This window comes from Macrosteles quadrilineatus, unplaced genomic scaffold (genome assembly GCF_028750875.1).
Source record: "Macrosteles quadrilineatus isolate MER2022 unplaced genomic scaffold, UCM_ALF_1.0 Scaffold_1__1_contigs__length_201487025, whole genome shotgun sequence".
NCBI classification, from domain to species: Eukaryota; Metazoa; Arthropoda; class Insecta; order Hemiptera; family Cicadellidae; genus Macrosteles; species Macrosteles quadrilineatus.
Window position 1 is genome coordinate 128,714,751 of NW_026542594.1, and position 25,810 is coordinate 128,740,560.

Genomic DNA, 25,810 nt, shown 5'->3' on the forward strand with positions numbered 1-25,810 from the left:
AAAATCTGTACTTTTAGATATTTTACTAATAAATCTAGGCTTATATAGCTTGTTTGACCACAAATACAATAGAAAATGATTTATAGCCTTTGGAATACTTCTCACATTTTAAGACTATCTTGACTATCGCCTGCCGTTTGCGGAACGCAACGCGTAGTAACTTAAACGCGGGCGGTCGATTACTAAATAACCCTTAAAGACGCATGCATTTAATTAGGTTAGTAAAATGTGGGTAAAAATTAGCTACAATTCAGTGAAAATCCCATCTCTGTATCACTTTTAGTTTTCGAGATATTTGCATTTAAAGTTTTCCACGAGTTATTTCCCCTATAAACCACATAAATATTATTTTTAACATACAATTTGTATCATCTAAAGTTACATTACAAAGCTTCAACCTAATTAATAAATTATAAAGCTATTAAATCCCAATATTCCATGAATCAACAGTCTTTAATCCATAAAAACTGAGTTCCAACGCTTTTTGACCATTCTGATCGGTGGAAAATCACAAAAAATGCCTTAAAAATCACTAAAATCACTAAAAAACCAATCAATCGATTAATAATTAATCAACCAATCTAAACGAAACAAACTTCTTCCCCCTAGAGTGGATGTGCTGCCCATACACACCCACGGATAGAATGTGAAGTCAGGATGTCTCTTGTTTTTATAGTACTTTGAGTCTGTTTTTTTTTATTCTCATCCTATTCTTGTCGCCATGACAGGGTTCTTGAATTAGAAGTCATAGTTTGGCAGGATATAAACCCGATTTTTTCTGATATAAATAGGCCTATATGTAGTGGTGTAGTGGGGCGGCCGTTCCCATTCCTTTTTTTCCTAAGAACCTATCTATTAGGACCGTATTTTTCCGTGACAATGGTGAGCAATCCCGCACTGGAAAATTCACGACTACACCACTGCCTATATGGAAATATGAACTGTGTAAAGAAAGCATTCACATTTCACAGGAACAGCTACCAAAGGAAGGGAGGAGAACAAGAAAAGAACATACTCATGGTACTATAAGAAGCAGAAGATATCCTTAAGGGAAACAAAGACGTACAATGTAAAATAACTTGTATATACAGTATTGCTACTTAACAAAATTCCTCCCTTCTTAAAAAGAAATTACCAAATTGAACTGTTTATAAGGTAAAAAAATATCATACATGAAAATATATAAGATTACATAGGTCTAATTTACCAAGACTATCTTGTAAACTGTTTTTACAACTTTTGTTTTCCTCAGATTTTACAATAATGACAGGTCATATGTCCAAGATATTTTTAATTGTTCTAGGACTTAAGGTTCGATTATTAGCCAGATAGCTCTACAGTAAGAACCAAACAAGTCTTAGCTAACATCCTATAGTCTTTGGAAGTAAAAAATACCATCAATTTAGGTTAAAACACAATTATATTTATTTTAAATGTAACCTTAACTATGTTTGAAGTTGGTTTTTATATCCCGGGCAATTGATATGGAATCTTTATTTATGGTGTGTACTTAGAAGTGAATGTGAAACAAAATATTAATGGTAAAATAACTATCTTAGGTCCTTGTTGAGAAAGTCAGACACTGTTTTGAGGAACTCTTGAGGCTTCTCAGCGTGAACCCAGTGGCCTGCTCCTTGGATGTATACAAATTCAGCCAAAGGGAATATTTTCTTTATATTTATCTCATCTGTGGGCCTGAAACATAAAATAACAATTTTTTATGCTTTTGTATTATTCATGATTGCTGATATTCAACAAACAAAGGTAGATAATAATTTTATTTTTAAATTTTCATAACAAGAGAAAAACCTTAAAATGTATCTTTTGTAGGGTTTTTAGAACCAAAGCGGATTTTTAGGACCATTTTTAAGATATAAGAACCCTTCTGATTAGAAGTACTAAATCCACTCAGCTACTAAGCTATGCAAGGATTTTGTGATGTCTTACTTGATGTAGTCAGACTCCCCTCCTCCAATGAAGAGTGTGCGAGTGTTCAAGTCCATTTTGTTGACAGGGAAGTTAGCTATGTCACTATCGAAATGTCTAACAATGACGTCTAGGTTGAATTTCCACTGCCACTTCTGTGCATTTCCATCATTTTCAACTAGGTTGGTTAGCAAGAAAGCAATAAGTTTTTCATCCTGGAAAAAAAGTTTAGTTAAAAAAACTGTAGGTTGTACTACACACCCCACTACACTACAAATGCATACTTGATACAAGACTGTCTAAAGTATTAAATATTGATTTTTTCTTTTATTCTAAGTAATTTTCACTTTTGTGAGTAATCTTGACCTAAAATAACCTGATATATCAGTTAACAATATTTAAGTTTTCTGTCTTAAATATTTTTATTTGTATGTGTAGGCCTATAAACATTTAAATGCCAGACAATACATTACAAATTACCTAAAAAATCATTATTTTGGGCACATTTTCTCACATTTTTCCAAGGTAGGGCCCTGGATCCCCCTTTCACTTTTAAACCATGAGCCTTGGGCCCTAGGCTATAGTTGTAATGAAATGAAATGAAATGAAATGAAATGAAATGAAATGAAATGCTTTATTGTCGTTAAAACTGAGTACAAAGTTCATGACAATCGTCAAAAGAAAAAGAAAACAATCAAGATGGCAACTAAAACTAAAACTCTAAACCAAAGTACTCTTCATGTTTATACAGGCAAGCCTGGGTTAGAGTAGTTTTTAAAACATGTTTAAATTTTGAAACACACAGGTTTTTGATGGATGCAGGCAAGAAATTGTACATTTTAACACCTTGGTACTCAAAACTATTTTGAGTGGCTGTATACTTATGCCTTAGTGTAGACAGATTATCTTTAGATCTAGTACAATAGTTGTGAACATCAGATATCTTTTCAAAGTGAGAAATGTTTTCTTTTACATACAACAAACTTGCCAAAACATACAAGGATGGAAATGAGAGAATGTTAAGACTCACGAAAAGGGGCTTACAATGTGTTCTTCTATTCACACTACAAATTAACCTCACCGCCTTCTTTTGTAAAGTAAAAAGCAGCCTGTTAGCATAAAAACTGTTGGCCCACAGTGAGGTACCATAGGACAAATAGCTATGAATGTGGCCATAATAAATACAAATAAGGACATCATCTGAAACAGTGGACCTAAGTGCTCTTATCATAAATATGCCTTTTACAATTTTAGATGCTACAAAATCTACATGTGAAAACCACTTCAAGTTTGACTGCAAATGAAAACCCAAAAACTTCAGAGTGTTTACATCATTACCATTACTGCTTAGACTAATAGTCAGGTCCTGAGTCTTATCAGCATTAAGACATAACTTGTTTGCATTACACCAGTCGTTAATAACAGCAGATTTTGTGTCCAATGTGTCTGTAACATCATTCAAAGAGTTACCCCGTACACACAAGGCCAAGTCATCAGCAAAAAGAAAGCTTTTTACAGATAAGTCATTAATATTACAAGGTAAGTCATTTATATACAGTATAAACAGGGTAGGGCCCAATATAGAGCCTTGGGGCACTCCATGGGGCACTCGAACAGGGCTAGAATAAGTGCCGTTTAGATAGACTTTTTGCCATCTGTCACTTAGATAAGATTGAAAGAACTTAACCAAAACTGCATCAAGGTTATAGCAAGAAAGCTTATCCACAAGGAGATCATGAGCCACTGTGTCAAAGGCCTTAGACATGTCGTACGATCTAAACACTATGCCACTTTTGGCCTCTAAACTTTGAAAGCAATTTGATATCAGTGCCTGGGTTGCTTGGACAGTGCTGTGTTTGGGCCTAAAGCCAAACTGACTACTTGCTAAAAGGTTACTATCCTCAAGATACTGAGAAAATCTACGATGTACGAGATGTTCCAAGACCTTCGACACTGCAGGGATAATAGATATAGGCCTATAGTTAGCAATGACATTTTTAGGCCCTTTTTTATGGACTGGTATAACCTTAGAAATCTTGAACTTGTTTGGGTAGCAGCCTTGTGTTATACAAAGATTAAATAGGTAAGTCAAAACTTCACTTATGTAACTAGAAGCTAACTTCAAGATGGGGACATTAATTCCGTAAATATCTAAACAAGAGCTATTGTTAAGACTGTTGATGGCTGCATACACCTCTTCTACAGTAAATAGTCCAATCCTAAAAGCATTGTTGTCCTCAATAGTCGGAAGAGCGTTGCAAGAGGTCAAATTTCTAAGATATTGCTCAGGACCATTTGAAGAGGCGGGAACATTACTTCTCAGGTTTTCAACACAGTCGACAAAGTAGGAGTTCAGTCCATCGGCAGTTAGGCAGTCAGGAATAGACAAAGGCTTACTATTACAGTTGCTTATTTCATTAATGATTGACCAGGATGTTTTAGAAATATTACTAGAGTTTAGCAGTAAACTGTTGTTATGGTCAAGTTTGGCTTTCTTGATTTCTTTGCGGTACTGCAACTTTAATGAGTTGTACTTAGTTTTAACTTCAGCAGTCCCTGCATTACAAAACAAAAAATATAGCCGGTCCAGCTCATTTTTCATATTTACAAGTCCTTGATGATACCACCTTTTGTTAGGTTTGTTGTTAAAACCGACAGTAGTTTTCAAGGGAATCGAACCATTTAAGGCCCACAACAGTTTGTCAAAAAACACTTTGAATTTAGCATTTAAGTCTAGGCTATGGTCATATAATTCAAACCAATTCAACTGACTAAGGTTGGATAAGAATTTTAAGGAATTCTGAGGATTTAATTTCCTAGTAAAGATTACCTAACATCGCTTTGTAGTATACAGATACTATAACTATACTACCCAGGGTTTGCACCACGGGTGGAGTATTTTCTAATTTGGTCTTGCCTTTTAATGTGTGTTCAATCTTATTGCCGTCTTAAACCTGTCGCGACCAACACGGTAATTTAGTCAAAAACATTAAAAGCAAGTCCTAGTGTACATTAAAATTTACCAAGAGTATATTAATATTTAAAGTTTTAACTCCTAAGGTAGTTTTACGTAGCTATAGTGAGGTTTTTAAAGGACAATATTTTTTTTCAAATTTTGGGGAAAATGACCTTGACACTATCCCTGAGTTGAGCGGCAGCCTGCGCCCGAGCTTCTCTCACAGGGAGTTGTGGGTCAACGTTGAGATTGTGGAGGTCATGCAACAGTTGTCTGATGCCCAACAAGTTAGCACTAGGTCCTCCAGGTGAGATATCCACTACAACCAAGCTGTGCACGAGCTCCGGCTGGTGCAACAAAACAAATCAAATATTTTATAAATCAAAGAGAATTTTTTATTTTAACAGTCAAAGTAAAAAAAACAAAAGAAGAAAAAACTTATCTCATACAAATGATTGATGTTAAATGTTAACGTAAAGGAATAATAATTTTAAATATAAATTTTGCTTCGATCAAATCATGCAATTTATAAAGATGAACATAAAAAAAGAACCAAATGGTGTTCATAAACTAAATCTTGAAACTTTGAGCTCCACTGATCATTAACTGATTTAAATTTAAATATATCAATATTTATCATGCTGTCACCTCATCTTATGAACAAAAAAAATCAATTTCTAATAAAACATTTTTTCTTGACAAATAACATAGTAATATGTTTAAAAACAAATAAACAAAAGATGAAAAATAAACCTATATGTCACCAAAATAAGCAACATGACTGTTTGGTTTGAGGTGGAATTTATTGTCCTGTTCTGTCAACACTTCCTACTATACCGTCCATAGTTTTTTTCAGTTGAACCTAAGCAACCTTTGCCATAAATACGTGAACTTCTCATGAGTTTCACACCAGACATGACCGAGATGTGCTTCACACTCTCGATACACACAAACAAGAGTGATTTTAGACCACTCGTTGTTATGTTAGAGCCTTATTACACGAGATAGCCTGGTGACGTAGCCAGCGACGAAACTGGCTACTCAGCTTGTCAAGGGGCATTGATTTTTATGGATGTTATTACACGAGGGTAGCCACCGATGGCTACCGAGCCCCGTTGTCACTGGCTATAAAACCGGAAACGTTCTGAACTGGCTACTAGGTTTGGTAGCTTGTGCTTTGACAGCTATTGTCCCTGGTGGTGTCACCAGGCTACCTCGTGTAATAAGGCTCTTAGTTCTATGAGCCTACCACAACAACACTGATCCCAAGGTCAAGCATAGGACATTAGTTATAAGCTGTAACCAGTTTACAGTACCTAACAGGTACAGCATTTATTTATTTTTTTTTGTTGAGGTATGCTTGACAAAAAGGTTTAAGGACTTTCAAGGCAATCATCAGTTCAAACTCATGATCAAGGTACACCTAATATCGATTTGATCTATCAAGATAGAAAGGTTGGGGAATTCAAGAGGATTCAAAAACTATAGAGCGTGTTGAAGTTCTACTGCACCTTTTTCCACTTACATACTTCATTGCCAATTTAATGGATGTCCTTCCTCCCATACTGTGGCCAATGAGAGAGACCTTGGTTATCTTGTGTTTCTGTAGAAACTCTACCACATCATTCACCATGCTGTCGTAAGAAAACACCTCCGATTGTGGACTGTCTCCATGATTCCGTGCATCCAATGAGTACACCTGACAAATAAAACAAAAATTACATACAGATCGGTGTGGAAACTTGTTTAGTACATGTTCATAGAGTAAGAATGAATCATTTCAATTGAGATGAATAAACTAATCTTTATTCCAGCAGGATAAATGGACAAAAATAGTATGTTAATGCAGAACGTGGAAAAAATTTAGAAAGATATTATTTTACTAATTATTTTTAATTTGGAGAAAATTTATATATGTGAAATTTAATTGGAAAACAAAGAGTGTGTTTTTACTTAAGAGTCCTTGGAGGCTAGCGGCCATCTTGGATAGTTTCAAACAGCTGCTGAAGAGTTATTTACCGTCCAAAAATATTTTTTCAAACACCAAAGTGATTCTAATTTAAATATCTAGTATACTGTGAGATTAAAAATTTTCTTTGTAGTTATTTAATTGTTTAACGAGTTAGAATATCTAAGCTCCAAGGACTCTTAACCAACAAATCAATACAAGCCAGGGTAATACTGGGAAAAGTTATTTGTAACCACCTGGATAACTCATCAACCACTGTGCTGGGTTTATTCCAGGTTAAAAATGCTGACTATTGCAATCACACTAATCTACCCTTTGTAAAATCTACCACGTGTTAGGCCTAGGTTAGCGGAGCAATTGAACACTTATATTGTCCGTAAAACCACGCATTTCACAATAAAATCTATTTGTACTCGTCGCCAGTGTAGTGTCTCTATTGTACCTTAACAGAGACACCACCTAAACTAGGGAAGTAGTCGGATTGTAAATAAATAAACGGATTACATTTTGCTAAACTGTGACAACGATGTTATGCAATAGACGGGTGGATGCTGAGAGAGGGAGGGAAGAACGGAAACGGGTCGGGGTCATGTGATCTAGGTGAGGGGGGAGGCACGTCACAGCTAATTTATTTGTATGAATGAAGACATTTAACTAGGCCTACTGGATCACAAGATCACCAATGATCACATATACTATATACTGTATATATATTTAACACCCTTGATATTAGCTTCAAGTTAAACCAGATGAGGGGTATATCAGGGTTCGGGAGTGTGACAGTACAGGGATTCATAGCAATAGTTACCTCCATATTTAGATTGAAAAATAGTTTTTCTCATGCAAAACAAAAACTTAAATCACCCAAAAGCAGCATCCAAAACAACCCCTAGTATAGTACACCAGGCATTCCAAGTGAAGTAGATGGTTTTAGTTGTTGTAATCATTAACTTCTTAGAATATATGACACTTTAAATGGAATGGTTCATTATTTAGCTGAATAAAAACTGGTAATTTAAATTTGAAAACGAAATAAACTGAAAACTTCTTTATACAGGCAGATTTATAGTTTAGAAGGATTATTTCCTTCATTTGCGTTAATGGTATTTTACTTTTTGCCAGAACACCTACCATGCAGTATGTTGAAATGTTTAAGTTTGGTTGCTTTATCATACAATGTTATAACAATGACTCGCATAATCTCCTAATATTAGGTTAGCCAACCGTATTGCCTCCAACTCAGTCAATAGAGACAAGAGTCAGCTTGCACATCACATTAATTATCTCTCAATTTTACTTTAGCGTAAGATTAAGATATATCTGGATTAGGTAGGTTACCTACTCAACATTAAGAGCGTTAGTCATGCCTCCATCTGTCACCTCTCCGATCTTGAATTCTCCTCTGCTTGCTGTAGATGCACAGTGGTTTATAACATTAAACTATTGTTAAATATCTATTCCTATAAAATGTAATACCCTCACCGACTCACTCATCACTAATTTTCCTTTTTTCCATTTACCTAGAAGACTGAAATTTGGTACACTTATTCTTTAGGTATTAAATAGGAAAACTAAGTAGTTTTTTTTTAATTCTCTGGAGTTCCCCATGTTAACCTTATTCTTTTTCATATTTTAAATGAACTAATGAAAAAGTTAATGGCCGTTTCAAATAAACAAGTTGGTTCTATGATGTTCAGTAGCATTATAAAGTTACAAGGTTTACTAACAGAGTGCAGCACTATTAAATTTTTGTTTTAATTTGTGATACAACAGCTAATTCGAACAAAGCAGCAACAAAAAGTTGTGATACACAATGAGAACTGTCAAATACTAAATTGTTGTGGTATTGTGTTAATAGGTTAATTTAATTTTTTAAGTGCATAATTCATCTACTTATTGACTTAATTTTTTCAAATTTTTATAAAAAAGTATTGCGTTTGTTTTCTCCAAAAATAATGTCTGAGAAATGGAGTGTGTTAATAATTTTAGTGCATTACTGATCAAGTCAATGACTTGAATGGAAGGAACTAATATTATAGATATGAATGTTTAGTATGTCAATAACATGAAAACCACTTGACCAATTGAGCTGATTTTTCCATGAATAGAGCCAATATAACCACAGGCTTAAATGGAGATAATCATCTTTTATTTTAATACTCTCCTAGCTCTCTGTCCTGACAGCTTATTAAGTCCAATGTTGTTCTTCAAAGTAACCATGAAAGCCACTCAAAATGCCACCCAACCCGGTACGGTAATCATTAGTTTTATTAATACTTATGAAGTCAAATGGGCGAAGCCCGCGGATACAGCTAGTTGTAAATAAAGCTAAGTAATTTTATGACTATATATTTTTTAAAGGGTTTCCAGAAAAAAATATTAATACTTCAGCTTATACTAACATGCCCAAGACAATCTATAACTCAACATTCTAACTACAGTCTGCATGATGAAGGGCTAAAGCAGAGTGTGAAAGTAAAAGTTGTAATGTACCACAAAGTAAAAAGCATTTAGTATGATTTTGACATTTAATGAAGGTTACTGCCTAAGGTACAAATACAATAGTTTATAGAATGAACTAACTGTTAAAATTTGTATCCTTTAACAAAGATACAATCTAACTGTTCACGACATAAGATTGTTAGCAGCATAGTTGGACTATGACAGTCAGAGCCGGCCTTAGTTGGCACGGGGCCTAGTGTAAACATTCAGAGCCCTTACTACTAAAAATGTAGCATACCAAAACAGTAAGTTGTAGTAACTGCGATAATTTTCTAACATCGCAGCAACCAGCAACATCCGACATCATCTTCACGATTGCGGCTACAATAATAATAATGTCTTACAATGGTGGTGTCTCTCGTTAATAGGGCAACATCTTTATTGTGTTCTGCGATTGTGATCTTTTACTTGACACAATGTGTAAAATGAGAAAGAACGGATTATTCATGTAAATTCAAAGACGTTTAAAAATTGTTTGGGATTTTGCCCCAAGTGCGAGACCCCCGAGCCACGGGACCCTCTAATTCACGGGGCCCTGTGCAGTAACACTTTTCACACGTGCCAAAGGCCGGGTCTGGTGACAGTAGAGTCTATTGGGTCTACTTCTAGTTTGAAATTGGAGAGATAAATCACATTTTACCATCTTTATAGTATATTTAGCTTGTTAAGTGTTGGAAAGTCATAGTAGTGGTTTTTGACATTTACCCCGTTGTCAGTTAGCAATTGCTGCTAGATGTTTGCAAGAGGTGTCTTCAGTAGGCTTGGACTGAGGATGCCTTTTATAAGGGTGAACTGTAAATATTGTACTGTAAATTCAGGAGTCCCAAGGATCAATTTTAGGCCCAGCTTTGTTTGTAATATATGTTAATGATCTTCCAATGAATATAAAGACAGATATACTAATGTTTGCAGATGATACTACAGCATTAATTAGAAATAATAGCACAGAAAAAAATAAATTTACAGCAGAGACAATAATAAAAGAATTAGAAAATTGGTTTAGAATAAATGGACTGTTGCTGAATGCAGACAAGTCAAATATAATTCACTTCAGAAGTATGCAATATAGAGAGGGTGAAATAAAGGTTACAGTTGGCAATGATGATTTGAAGAATCAGAAGTCTGTGAAATTATTAGGGGTAATATGTGATGAAAATCTGAAGTGGCATGAACATATTATACTATTATGTAAGAGATTAAATAGCATTTGTTTTAATATGAGTTGCCTTGCACACTGTACCAGCATGGAAACAAAACTTATTTTGTACTATGGCTATTTTTACCCATTAGTGAAATATGGAATAACATTATGGGGCGCAACAAATTTAATAAAAATTGTATTGAAAGTACAAAAGAAATTCCTAAGAGCCATGACCCTCAAACAGCCTGGAAGCTCATGTAAAGAAGTATTTAAAAGTTTAAAAATACTTACAGTACCATGTATCTACATTTTTGAGGTTCTGTGTCATGTAAAAAATAATTTAAATTGGTACTCTATAGAAAAAAATAGCCACAATTACAATACTAGAAACCAGAATTTACTTATATACCCTCATCATTCTACGGCATCTTTAGAAAGAAGTATTCATTACATGGGAATTAAATTGTTCAATAAACTTCCAAACAACTTTAAAAACACAGCAATGAGTCCAACACAATTTGCAGATAACGTTAAGAGTATTTTGATCAGAAAGGCCTATTATAAAGTTGACGATTTTCTAAATGACTCTCAAATGTTATAAGCAGGTCCTGATACTTTCATAATATTTTATAGGGTAAAAAGTTCCTTCTCCATGTTAATCTTGTTGATTTTTAAATGTTACATATTATATATATCGTTTTATGTTGTGAAATTTTAATTAAGACCTTGTTATTGACTAAAATTACATGTTTTGTAAATTTTTTATGTTTGATTTATAATTAAATTGTATAAATCCTGTTATTTAGTTTTAAGCTTGACATTATCTTTTTTATTGAACCTTTTGGCTAGTCTATTCAAAGAGTTCCTCAAATGTTAAACAACTATTTTATTTATTATTACTAAATACATTTTAAGAAAGGACATTTTATAATAATAGGCTATAAGAAGAATGACGAAGCACCAGTGCATTTATCTATAACCTCTGTACATTTATGTGCTAATAAACATGATTTGATTTGATTTGACTCGCCAGGAAGGCCAGCTGCAGTTAGCACAGGTCAGAACTGAGATGGGAAAAAAGCCTTTTCCTACTTTGGACCTCTTGTTTACAATGCTTTGTCAGCAGGAGTGAAACAAAAAAGTTACAAAGCATTCAAAAAGATTGTTAAATATATTTTTCGGTCGTTTTATTTCCTAAGGAACTTGTATTTTAATTTACTTTTATTAGTTATAGTTGACAAAAGTTTTCATGTAAAACAGATCTTTGATCCGATGTATGCTGGCTTATAAAGACGTTATTTATTTAATTTTAATACAGGTGTCTTAAAAAACAGTCAATGCATCCTATTTTTATCCCAAAATCAGGTATGGGTAATGAATTATGGGTAATACAAACTTATATACTATAACGATAAATCCTAGGGTTTGGTTGAGGCACTGACCAAATTATCATGCGAATAGTTTTACATATGTTGACATACAATTACATTATATGTAAATAAGTCTGATTAAAATCTTACCTGTCGACCGACATTCACGTTTATTTGTCTTGCCATTGAGTTCCAATTTTGTTTTGAGCCAAGCAGACCATGTAAAATGACTATAGGCACACTGCTTTTACTGTTGTCAATTTTATCTTCATATTTTTGAAAAGCCAAATCCACATGGTCTGGGATGGATTCTGCACATTTTTGGCTGTACAGTTAATAGTTATTTACATAACACATTTTTTAATAACTCAAAAACATACATAATTATGCTAAAGCAATTTGTTTTCAAACATGTAAGTTTTTTGATTTTTACCTAAAATGCAAGACATTGAATAAAGAGGGTCAATTTACTGTTTCCATTAAAAAATCTCTGCTCTAGTACTGAAGGAAAATTAAAACCAAAAATAATAAATATTATTATTTTTCTTACATAAACCCGTTTAGCCATCTGTTTAGCCACCGCCTCGGAGCTATAGAAGGATCGCTTCTGGTATTTGTTGTCAATTATAAGCACAACTAATAAACTTTCAGATGAAAAACATAGGCTTTAATTGGCATACACGTCACAGATATGACAAGTCTGTGTACTAACATTTAATAAAACAAATTAAATCCTCTAATTGGAGTTAAAGTTGCTAGTTTTCTCATCTAAAGACTGTAATGCGGCAATTTCTGCACAGCTTTGCCAACTTTATATTTCATTTGTCTCAACAGAAATAGAGCGTTCTATAATCTACTCCAAGCTTAGAATTTCATATTTTTTTGGTAATGGAGGTTTTTTTGAATAATAATTCAATGTTTTTAAGAAGTCATTTAAAAAGTTCATCCCTCAGAAAGATTTTCCAGGCATATTTAAAACCAAAGCAAACTACTTAAATGATCGGAAGTATCTAAAAGAGAAGAAATTTGATTGGTTTCAGCAAATTTCTCAAAAAGGGAATAAGCTATTACCATAGTTCTCATGACAAGAATGGACCCAGGACGGATTTTATTTTTTGTTTTGATGTCCCCAGATGCTGGATCTTTAACCATGATAGATACCCAATAGAAATTCATTGTGATATATTAATTTGTCTTTGGTCAGGGAATGAATAAAACCAGTGGTGGCTGGTGGGTTAAAATAGTTGGAGGTCGCATACAATTTTTTTTGGGTGGTTACTGATACCGTGGAGTTTAGTTAGAAGTTAAAAAAAACAAGTTATTTAAAAGTTGGTTTAGGACACTTTTTAGGATACAAACTGGTTTATTTACAAATGTCCGTATATGTATTCAATGGTGGGGAGTTAAATCAATTGGCATGTATAAACAAGAGAAATTGGCTCTCTCGTGATTTTTGAGATTGTGTTATAACTAAATCGGGTTTTGGCGGGCCTAGAAGTAGCAGTTTTAACTCAACTCTCCGTTCAAAACTTACCACCTCACCATTCGCATACTTTGTAGAAATGTTTTTCACCGAATTCATAGTTCATTATTTGCACTGAACTACACTTTTAAAGAAACAGTGCTATATTAATTAATTAACAACTTGAATACCGGCGGCACGGCACAATAAACATAACTTCACAAAACACTACAGAATTCACTATTTGACTGATCTCTAAATAATTGGAGTGACAGATCGAGATCGCTAGCTGCACCCTGCGCTTGTTGTGGCAATAGTTTTAACTACTGTTTGGACGGAGTCCCAAACCCCCTATATCTGTTGCATTAGAGCCTGATGCAGCGCTGTGATTGGTCGAATATTTCCATGCAGTTTATATGGGAGTTTGGACTCATACCTACTGAGTCCCTCCGTACTACCTGTTGCAAAAACATCTAGCGTCCATTACTACCTGTCCTAAGAACATTGACCCTACTGACGTTTGTGTACATTGAATGTAGGATTACAGATTATTTTTAAATATGTTATTATTTTTTTTGCTTTTGTGTTGAAAATGGGAGGACTCCGTCCCAGAGTCCTTATGGACCAGCCGCCACTAAATAAAACCTTAAAAAGGTCGGTAGAGAGTTCAGGGACATGTTAATACAAAATATTTATAGAACAGGTTAAATGGGTCAAATTACAACAAATAAAATAAATAAATAAATAAAACTAGAATGAAGAATAACATTTTTTCTAAAACACCTGGTTAGCGAGATATCCATCATTTTGTTTATTTTATTTTTTATTTATAACTTTAATATTGTTTAAGTTATCTTTATGAAATTTGGTGTGCACTTTTATGAAGTATGCTTTTTACAAAATATAAATATTAGAACATATTTTTTGTTTCAAAATGGTAGCCATTTTAAGTGTTATAGCTAAATAACAAAAACATGGCTGATTTTAGAACACTTGTATTTAACATTTAACATTATCTATCAAACAACAAAAAGTTAAAAATTGGAATAATAAGTAGCGGAGAAATCACGATATTTAGTTGTATAGGCCAGGCAAGGTAAGGTCAAGCTGTTAGGGTGCACTTAATTTTGGGCCTAAAAATTTCAGTATTCACTCAATGGACATCAAAACACTTTACAAGTGTTATGTACATTGGTCTTGTTGTTAAAATGTGGTAAAATATTTCAAGATTAAGAATCAAGAATAATTTATAATAAAGTTGTGTATGGTATTATAACTTAAACCATAAATATAAATACAGGAATATATACTAAGAAAGAAAGTTCGTGAACTTTTATTCTTTTAGATTACTTTATTTATTCCAAAAATTTCCAATGCAAACATAACACATAATAAAAACAATAATCAATGAATAGTAGTAACAAGTTATCAAAATATTTTCAGACACTTGGATTCACTAATACAAAAGTAATACATTTTTATCCATCATACCAAAAGTATTGGTAAAATTAATAGAGGTTAATGTTGTATCTGGTAGCAGAGGGGAATTTAAATTTCATTGGCCTGATGTTTTAACCTAACTAGGATTTTTAGGTAACTAGGAAGATTTTCAATAAATTAAGTACAACTTTATTTATTAGATCAATAAAATAATATGTTTCACATAAAAAAAAAATGTAAAAAAATATAATGCAAACTCACTGAAAAAATATGATTTTTTTAATTACTAAGAATATATTAATTAGGAATTAATTCTGAGAAGGCAATACTTTGGAAAACTGTTCTATACTAAATCTTTTAAAATGAGCTTTATAACACAGTAAATTTCATTTATTCTTAAAAATAAACTTCACCTTGAAAGTATCAAATGTTGCACAAATATAAGACGTAACAAACATGTTGATTTCAAAGAAAAAGTCATATCACAAGTCATTTTTCGTTTTACAACAGTTGCAAACATCAGATAACTTTAATTTGTAACTACACATGTAAATAGAACATTTGCTTGTAGCTCTGTTAGCTCAAGATTAATTAGTGTTGATTCTAGTTGAGATATAAAAAAGTATATTGTAAACAAGCCACAAGAACAATACTTCATTATGCTAAATTTGAATCCGTCATTCCAGAAATAGCTTATGTGAATAGTTTTAAAATTATTTGGTTATACAAAAATATAAATGTTAAACAAGGAGCTGCAAATTATTTTATTACTTCTTGTAAATTATTATTAAAAGCGGCCATAAAATCCTGACTTATTATTAAGTGTTTATTAATTTACAAAAAATTAGGAAAATGTCAAATTAATATTTTTTAAATGACAGATTCATATTCTCTCTTCTACAAAAGAGAATATTTGCAAACATAAAAATTTCCAGTATAATCAAGGCAATTTAACCAAACACAAACCCAGCAAGAAGAAATCTAAAATCAAATTTTCTTACTTAAAACTAATCTTACTATCTTGGATACTGAAATAATTACCGTACACAGGAATTGATTTGAAATGCTATTTCAAAAGTAATTATATCTGCTTAAAAATTAATTCTCAGGCAGTGAAATTTGTTGGATCAACTCAGTATTGTTAATTCCTATACAGTACTACAATAAGGCAAATAAAAAAGAAACTTGTATGACAGTCCATACAACCAAATATAAATAACCCTGTCACCAAAATGTACCCTTTGGCACATCTTAGTATAGCTATGGAATTTTAAGAGGCTATACAGTAGACCCTCTCTAATCCGGGACTCCAGTAATCTGGCGTCTTTTTACGGGTAAGGTCTTCCGCGATCGCGGCAAAATTATGATTAACTCCAATGGTCGTGTAGACATTATAATCTACTCCCACGGTCCCGCGGTCACGGAAAGGTCATTGTTGTCTTGCACGATCGTGGCAAAAATTGTATCATCTCCCACGGCCGTGTAAACATCCTTATTCACTCCCGTGGTCACGGAAACTTTATCGTTGTCATGCACGATCATGGCAAAATCATGAACGTGTTTTAAGTGCATTTTAAGTGTTATAGATAACATTCTAGTAATCCGGCAGTATCACGGTCCTATATCTGCCGGATTACTGAGAGTCTATTGTATTTCTTTAGTTTTTGTACCATAGATATTAACGCACATCGAATTTATGTGACAAATTAACTCACGAGTTCTTTTGTAACCCTTTACCAAAATATATGTAAATATGACAACAATAGGTTTAATTACCTAAGAATTTCATTAAGTATGGTCTAGAAAAACGCGCATTTTTGAAGAGATGTGTAAGGTCAAATTCCAAAAATCTAAACCCGCACACTCCACAAGGAATCTTGCAGATGCTCGCTTTGAAGCATGTTTGCCAAAAACTGTGCTCCGGATGTACAACATTTTTGCCTGTGTTTCAAGAACGCACGTTGGAGCCTGTGATACACAATGTGCATTGCAACGCTTCCATGCATGAAGACAAAGTCTGCTCAACAAATTATCAAAACTAATGGTATACAGCACCAAATATACTAATGAACCTAAAAATATACTTCATTTTGTGATGTTTATTAACAATCACATCTACATAAATTGTAAAAATACCTTATTCTACCTAGTGACTGTTCTACTTTAAGAATGGACTAGCCTAGGCGTTTTTATTACAAAACATCATCTTCAATGTATCTTTTCACAACTAAAAGATAAGCAAAAAATGAAGAGCTAGGAAGATCCAGCTTAACATTGTAATCACAAACATGGTAGGTTATGGTAAATGGTTATCACAAGATGGTAAATGGTGATTGATTTGGCTTTGACTCCAGCCATTGTCACACCCAAAAGACAAATGAATCGTAAGTGAATATATTATGAAAATAAATACATTTTTAAAGTATCATCACACATGTTTGATCATAACCTTGAAAGTCGTTGGCTCAGCTTGAGACAATGGTTCTCATTTGTAGTGATGTATCACACAATCATTAACACTATTATTAACACTACCCATTGAGATGGGGACGCCACTGTAGAGGAGGTAACATCTCTTAATCAATCGTTAGGAACCACACTTACTATTTTGTAGAATCCTTGTTGATAAAATCCACTACAATATCTAGGAACTCCAAAGGCTTGTCTGCATGGATCCAATGTCCAGCTCCCTGAATGTATTTGAACTCAACATTTGAGAAAATTTCTCTGATAACAGGTTCGTGGTCTGGTCTGAAACATAAGGGAGGATTAAATTTTGGAGTTTTATTTATGTAATTCAACTCTACAGAAGTCTTATTTAGTAGCTTTACTCTCATGTATCTTGGATGTAATAATAATTGTATGTTTTCTTTGGAGGGTGGACGATGGACTTTGACTAGTGAAATAAGATAGCGCAAAAGAGCCTAGTCTTAAGGATTGTTGTGGTACTAGTACGGGGTCACGCGAAGGGCCGAGGTTTCGTTTGGGTTCGGTGCTGGGATGTCACTTACTTTAGTGTCTACCTCACTCCCAACGAGGCCATCTGTGAATTCCGTGAGAAGATAGACCGCCTGGGAGAGAGCGTGCACAATACCACAGGACACGTCGTTGTGGGTGGGGATTTTAATGCTAGGGCTGTCGAGTGGGGAATGACCCTCACCAATTCCTGGGGCAAGTACATTCTGGACTTTGCTGCCAGAGCCGGACTTGTTGTCGTCAACGAGGGAAACATGCCAACCTTCCGGCGCCCTGGGATGCGGGGAACGATCCCAGACATAATCCTGGCATCTGAGTCCCTTTTGCCAAGGATCAGAGCCTGGAGAGTCCTGGAGGATTACACAGGCAGTGACCACCAGTACATTATTTTTGATGTCCTGGATGGTCATCAGAGACAAGTAGCCACGTTTCGTCAAGTGCCCGTTCGATGGAATATTAAAAAATTGGACGTGGCAAAATTCAATGAAGCCATCTTACGAGGAACACCGGTGGTTCCCCCCGCAACTAGCGTGGCTCACGCAGAGGTGTTAGTTACATCCATGATGGGACTAATCGTCTCGGCTTGCGATGAGTCTATGCCTCGCAGGAGATCCCGGTGCAATAAGCGACCTGTGTACTGGTGGACTGCCGAGATTGCGGAATTGCGTCGGTCAGCATTGAGAGCCAGAAGACTTGGTACCAGGGCCAGAGAACCTGTGGACAGACGTCGTAAGTCGGATGCTTACAGAGTGGCTAGGAGGTCTCTTCGTCGAGCCATCAACCGTAGTAAACGCAGTTGCTGGGAGACATTAAGGGACGATATCGATTCCAATCCATGGGGCTTGGGTTACAAACTTGTAACCAAGAAACTTGGCACCCGCTCTCCACCTTCCGTCATGGATGGGGCCACTATGGAGAGGATAGTCAAGTCCCTTTTCCTGGCTCACACGTTGCACCCACCGCGGAACTTCGGAAAGGTGGATGACGTACAACTTTTCAGTCTTGGAGAGATGGAGGCGGCCGTCCTATCCCTGAAGAACAATAAGGCTCCTGGACCCGATGGGGTACCCGGCTAAGTCCTCAAAAAGGTTTTGACTACTAACCCCTTGATCCATTTGCGCATGTACAACGCCTGCCTAGTCGAAGGAGTTTTCCCCTCGTGCTGGAAAACAGCTAGGCTTGTGCTTGTTGGGAAGGGGAAGGGAGACCCAGACCTACCATCCTCTTACAGACCTCTGTGTATGTTGGATACGGCTGGCAAAGTGCTCGAGAAGTTGATCCGTTCCCGACTGAATTCAGCCGTGGTCGCTGCGGGGGACCTGTCCCCTCGCCAGTATGGATTCAGGATGGGGCAATCTACTGTTGACGCTGTTGAAGAGGTGAAGCAAGCCGTGATGAGAGCTGAGGATTTTAACCACTACTCTCAAAGGGTTGTGCTGCTCGTAACTCTCGATGTGCGAAACGCATTTAATTCGGCGAGGTGGTGCGATATGCTGGATGCTCTAGAGAACACCTTCCACGTCCCGGCATACCTCACGCGTATCATAGAGGATTATCTCCGGTTCCGCCTCCTCATGTATGACACTACAGAGGGCCCACGGACGATGAGTGTCACTTCTGGTGCTGCCCAAGGTTCCATACTCGGCCCGGACCTCTGGAATGTCGCGTATGACAGCCTCCTGAGGTCTGAAATGCCTGAGGAAACTGTTTTGGTTGGGTACGCGGACGACGTTGAAGTTTTGATAGCTGCACGTAGCGTTGAGCTGGCTCAGCTAAAGCTGAACTGAGTTATGCGTACTATAAACGCATGGATGACAGACCACGGTCTCTCGCTTGCTTTGAGCAAAACTGAGATCGTGATAATAACAAAAAAACGGATTGACACCATCGTGCCGTTGAGGGTAGGGGCCGTCGAAGTCCAGACCGTTCGTTCTGCCAAGTACCTTGGGATTATGGTGGACAGCAAGCTTAGCTGGCGGGAACAGATCTTCCGTACGGCGGACAAGGCCGCTAGGGTGGTCTCCTCTCTTAGCCGGTTGATGGCCAATGTTGGAGGGCTTCGGTCCAGCCGTAGGCTGTTAATGTCTTCTGTCCAGTCCATACTCTTGTACGGTGCTGAGGTGTGGGCAGACGCTCTAAATAAGGAGGTATATAGGATGCGGCTCGCCCGAGTGCAGCGTCAGGCAGCACTAAGAGTTGCATTCGCCTACCGAACAGTGTCCGAACCCGCCGTCCTGGTGGTTGCTGGAGTCATCCCCGTCAAACTTTTGGCGGCGGAGAGAAAAGCAATTTATCAGCGCCGTGGGGAGATCCAGGTACGAACAGAGGAACGCACCCGCACCTACCAGCTGTGGCAGGAGAGCTGGGACCAGGCAACTGATAAAGCAAGTCCAACCTTGGGTTAATCGGCGGTGCGGTGTGGACTTCGGAGGTGGACTTCTACCTCACCCAATTTCTGACGGGTCACGGCTTTTTCCGGTCGTACCTGTTCAGGATGGGCAAAGTCGTGTCACCCGATTGCATATACTGCCCAGGCATTCCCGATGACGTGGAACATACCTTTTTCCACTGCCAGCGTTGGGAAAGGCCCCGCCTGGAGGCTCAACAGTTAGTAGGACTGCTGTCGGTGGACACGGTCATACCGATGATGTCGGAGGGTGGGGACAATTGGACCTGTGTGTCACATTACATCCAGGGTATTCTCCGCGCCAAGAAGCTCAACCTTGACCGGGATGCGATGTAGGTCATGAAGTATCCAAATGCCAAAAACGGTGAGAGCCCTGAGGGCTTAGGTAACATGTTGGCCTGACTTTAAGTAATGTGACAAACAATTCCAGGTCTGTGTCCAACAGAGTAGAGGGGGTTTTTTAGTGAGTAGTCTGTGATAGATTCAGGAGTCTCACACTACAGGCTGGCTACCTGTGTGCGTAAAAGCATTTTCCCTCCTCTCCCTTAAAAAAAAAAAAGATTGTTGTGGAGATGGTCATTATTATATAAAATAATAATACATGCTCAAATGTTAAAATGGATATTTTCCCCACAAAATAAGAGTATTTCTGCGTTTTAAAAGGGAAGGTATATTAAATGGCCTTTATTAATACAAAGGTTTAAAGAGCTTATATAGAATGCAAAATACAATTTTTAAACTTCCAAATTAAAAAATACTGTTGTAAAATCGTTTACTATTTTATGATAAAAATAGATTTTCATCTCGTCAAATTTTAAATATTTGAGATATTCAGACAAATCAATAAATATTATAACAGTTTTTTCAGGTACAATTGTCAAAGTAAAAACGTTATCAATAACTACAGTTCATATTTTTGCATACTACAATTAGGTGTCAATTTATTATTCGCTCACGTTAGGTAGTCGGAGTTGGTGCCACCTAAGAAGATTGTGCGAGTTGAACAAGAAGTGTTGGCAGCTTGAAAGTGTTGTATATTCAAGTAGTTCTCCAGGATTGACTTTAGATTAAACCTCCAACGCCATTTAGAGTCCCCTGCATGCTCGACCAAGTTTAGCAGAATGAAGTTGATTACACCATCTGTCTGTTAACACCGTCAGTTTATTTCATTTTACAAATAACAACTAAAACTTCTGACAAGAAGTAATAGTAGGCAGAATTTGAGGATTACAAACTGCATTAATCCTTAAATTTTAAATTTATAGTGCCTTAAGTCCAAAAAATTACTTAATACCACCTTGATATGGAGATTCAAAGGTGGGATGTTTCATGAATAAGCTACTAACTTAATTTGTTCCCATTTTTCTGCCTCATAATTTTTTTTTACGATATGTTGTAGAAATTTCCATTCCATTTATATAGCAAAAAATGGCTTTTTTCATGCTTGCATTGCAGTGGATTGCACGTTTGAACTAAAAGAATGGATAAATGTTAGAAGCAAGTTTAAAAACAAACTTAAGGTAATTTACCAAATAATTTGGAAAGTTGGTTTTTAAATATTAAATACATTAGTAGGATAAAGGAATTTTTATTGATCTAAGGCTACATTGCTTCAATAATTTAGAATCTAAAAAGGTGTGATACGTTTATTGCTTCTCAGATCATAAATAAATCTTAAGCAGTAGTTATGTTGGAGTTATGTACAGTATGTGTTGGAGAGCATCAGGGAGGTTTACAGTCATGAGATTACAGAGTTGTAGGAAGTGAAGTGGGGGAAGACAAGTTATTTGACTAGGTGTAACGTTAAAGGCTAAGGTAAAAATTCTGTAACTTCTTCATTGTGTGGATTGATGCAAACACCTGTTTTCATATGTCTACTACTGCATCTCACGTAGTAAGCACAACATAAAATAAAAGTACAGTAACAGGCTTGTTTGATGAATTATTAACTGTTTGTAGGATGAATTCAGATTCTCAGTATTTTTCAATTTTATTTTTGATTCATTTGTTATCTGATCTTTTTTAGTATGTATTATTTTATATGTATACATTTTAGTAGTGCTATTTGTGTATATTTTGTAGTGGAAATCAGTTTATTTTATGAATTATTGTATGTGATTCATGGACTCTTTTAAAGTGTTTTTAAATATTGTAAAATCAGTATGTCAACCACAAAACAGACGGTCTTTGACCATTGTTCTTCGTGTTTAAGAAAAAGCACTGTATTGATAATTTTATTTCAATTGTGACGCAAGCAAGGTAAATGACACTACCTGTCAGGTAAGGTCAGTAAGTAATCTTGAATGGATACTTGTGTCCAAGGTTAGTTCTGGTTAGTCAAGGTTAGTACTGTTCCAAAGATGACAATTGTGGTTATTTAAAGGCCTCTGGTTTATTTTTCTCATGATTAATTCTAAGTCCATGTTTGTCAGTCCAAGTAATTATTTCCTCAATGTCATTGGTGATTTCCAGAACACTGTCAATTATATGTTTGGCTGAAAATGTTGTATAAATCTGTAACTTTTCAGCAAACATATGGTATTTACTGTGAGTAAGAAGTGAGCTCAAGTAATTTATGTACAGTATAAATAGCAGAGGACCATGGATTGACCCCTGAGGCACACCACAAGAAACAGTCTCACAGTCAGATCGTAAGTCATTAACCTCAACACACTGCAGCCTGTCTGACTGCTGTATATTAACAAGACACTTACTTCTTTATTACTAATAAGACTGCTTATTTAGTGCATTTCTGAACCACCTAAATAAAACAGTATGTTTCCGTTTGAGGCTTAGGTTTTAGACGTTAGGAAGGTGGAGTCCCAAGACAAAAACAATTTGGGAACGGCTGATTTTGAGCAATTAATTTTACGTATGCCACTGATTTGTTCAGTCAAAATTTCTCTAACATGCATTAGTTTATTAAACTAATAATGTTATTGTGAATAGTTTATAACTGAATCAAAAGCTATCCCAAAAAATTTTAAAAGTCTAATGTGTAGAGTTAGAGCTTACATATTTCAACTGCCTAAGTTGTGCAGCAGCTTCCTTTCGTGCTTCTCTGAAGGAAAGTTGTCGGTCTAAACTAAGATTCCCAATGTCTGTCAGCAGTTGCTTATTTCTCATCATATTGGAGCTGGTTTTCGGTGAAATATCCACCACAACCAGACTTTGCACTAGTTCTGGCTATGAAAAACTTTCATGTAATTAAACCTATTAAAAGATGTGAAATAGTTAACCAAATAATCAAGTATACCATTGAAGATTCAACAGGAAAAAAATTAAAACACGTCATTTCTCGTACAGATATTTTGTGAAAATCACCAAAAATATTATCTAACGGATTATTGTACTGAGAATATATTTTAAAAATTCAACTAATGTCAAACAAAATTTTTTTTTACTGTGAAGTTGACCATTTAAATAATTCTCAAGCACACATCCTCAAATGTACGCTAAAGGCTGTTTTTACAGTGATGCAACGAAACATTGTACCAAACACCAATTGCACCACTCAACAATTAAATTGGCCTGAACAGCTGATTAGTTCAAGTTCAAATCATTACAATTTTACTTCTTCTCTCTCAATCTGTGAACCTCATTGGTCCGTTACCCATGTTGTTATGAGTAAAACTATGCTGTTATGAAAGTAAACAATGCTGTTGCTGTTATGTGAAACTTTTCAATTCTAAGAACTGAACTGAAACGGCTACTTTTAAAAAACGGTCGTAGGTAAAATAATATTTCAACTTACAAATTTTATAGCCATCATCATCGCCGTCCTTCCTCCCATACTGTGTCCAACAATGGTGGCTTTTTGAAAACGGTTTAGATCCATGAAGTATTTCAGATCAGCAACCATCAAATCATAACTGAATGAACTGGTGTGGGGACTAGAACCATGGTTACGCAGATCAACCGCAATCACCTATAACAGTTTAATATTATCTATTCAAATATTATAACCTATTAGATAGCCTGAAAATCAGACTAGTCAATCCTGAACCAAAAAATCCAAAAATAATCATTTTAAAATCTCTTTGATATTCGAAGTAATGCCTCTAAATATTTTCTAAACTATATAAAGTAAAATTAATACATATAGTTAACAAATACAGTAGTCAAGTAGACATTTTAATTAAGCAATAGCACATGTCCTTTGGAGCGTAGAATACTGGAATGTGATCAGGAAAACGGAAGTAGGTACTGGTTTAATAACTTTGGAGTAGTTAACACTTTCTGGATGACCATGGTCATATGGCCATATGGCCAAATATTTGTAAAAATGAACAAAATTTATTTTAATATCTGGTAATTTCCATAAACATAGTAAACTATTTCTAATAAATGCATAACAACTTTTGTTTGAAAAATTGTGCTGAGATTTTTCCTACCCGTCTGTGAATATCAAGTAAAATGGCGGATATATCCGCAACCCATCTTTTCAAATTGTATAACAATATTAAATCAAAAATAAAAGTGGTAATTGGAGATTTTATTTGAAAAAAAAAATTGTGTGTTTGGACAGGCAAGTGGTCACAGAACTTCTCCATAGTGTGTAAAAGTAGTCGCACCAGCTGGTTACTATACAAACACCAACCAGTCTGTTTACATAATCGGCTGGATCCACCTCCTGCTCACAAAATCTACAACTATTGTGCAGATATATTGGTCACTCATCGTGACATTTTATTCTTCAATTGAGCATATCAACGAGTTTCATTCATTCTTTCAGCTCCAATATCCTTGAACACCTGCCTTATATAAATGAATTAATCAAAAACAGCTGAAAGCACATTTTAGTTGTGGACAGGCAATCGTGAATCAATTGCTCACTGGTGCGTGGCCGGATGTTCACTACTGCCTGCCACTTGCCAGCTATATTTATTAAATAAAATGTGTTTCTAAATGGTGGCCAGCTTGTGTGAAATTTTGTATCAGGTAAAAACAATTTAAAGAGCGACAAATTGCATTAATCTAGTTGTATTTGTAAAGAAAATTACGAATCACTATTAGGCTCCTTAGTCCGCTTTAGTGTGAACTAAGACAAGCGGCAGTAATAATCAGAAGTATATTCACCATTGAGTTATACAAGATTGCAATAGGCTTAATCATGTGAAATAATGTGAAAAACAATCCTAAACTCGTGCCTAGCATCCTAGGACAAAAAATAGGCTTAATCAGTTATACATTAAAAGACAGTACCAAGATAATAACAATAATGGTAATAAAGTAAATTCATTAAATTGAAAGTACTAACAACAAATAAACAATATGATTACAACAGTAAAACATTAACAAGATATATAAATACAGATAGTCAATAAGGCCAGGCGCACACAGGCGATTTTGAGTCGCGCAACAGTTGCCCGACTAAAATGTTCAACATGGTTTTAAATTGGAGTGCGCACACCAAGGAAACAGTCTAGGGACAGTCGCGCAACTGTTGCACCGATGTTCCCGGACCCAATTTGCCAGCGACTGCTCTGCGACTGAATTGTTGCGGGACTGTCGCTCCAGGTTTGGTATCCATTGAAACAAGTGTAGATGCGCACACATGCAACTAAATTGTCGCTGTGTCACTCAGTCTCACCCCAGGAGTTCAACTACTCGTGGCCAGAACTGTCTCTTGTTGTGTGAAAATTGTGTGAAAGTTTTTTA

General features: G+C 35.6%; 1 protein-coding gene across 2 annotated transcripts in view; it reads right to left on the reverse strand.

The window, feature by feature from the left end:
- Positions 1-1,347: 1,347 nt before the first annotated feature.
- LOC128984737 (protein ABHD11-like) overlaps positions 1,348-25,810 on the reverse strand; it is a 28,382-nt gene continuing 3,919 nt past the window's right edge. The window contains exons 1-9 of one of the 2 annotated variants that reach the window (XM_054404085.1): positions 23,904-23,999; positions 23,165-23,362; positions 21,106-21,293; positions 17,371-17,517; positions 12,015-12,189; positions 6,408-6,581; positions 5,056-5,229; positions 1,948-2,141; positions 1,348-1,695 (exon numbers count right to left, since the gene is read on the reverse strand). In XM_054404085.1, coding sequence (XP_054260060.1) covers positions 1,551-1,695; positions 1,948-2,141; positions 5,056-5,229; positions 6,408-6,581; positions 12,015-12,189; positions 17,371-17,517; positions 21,106-21,293; positions 23,165-23,278 — 1,311 coding nt within the window. In that variant the 5' untranslated portion in view covers positions 23,279-23,362; positions 23,904-23,999 and the 3' untranslated portion in view covers positions 1,348-1,550. Of the gene's footprint in view, positions 1,696-1,947; positions 2,142-5,055; positions 5,230-6,407; positions 6,582-12,014; positions 12,190-17,370; positions 17,518-21,105; positions 21,294-23,164; positions 23,363-23,903; positions 24,078-25,810 lie in introns of those variants that run through there. The other variant, XM_054404081.1, reaches the window with a different exon arrangement.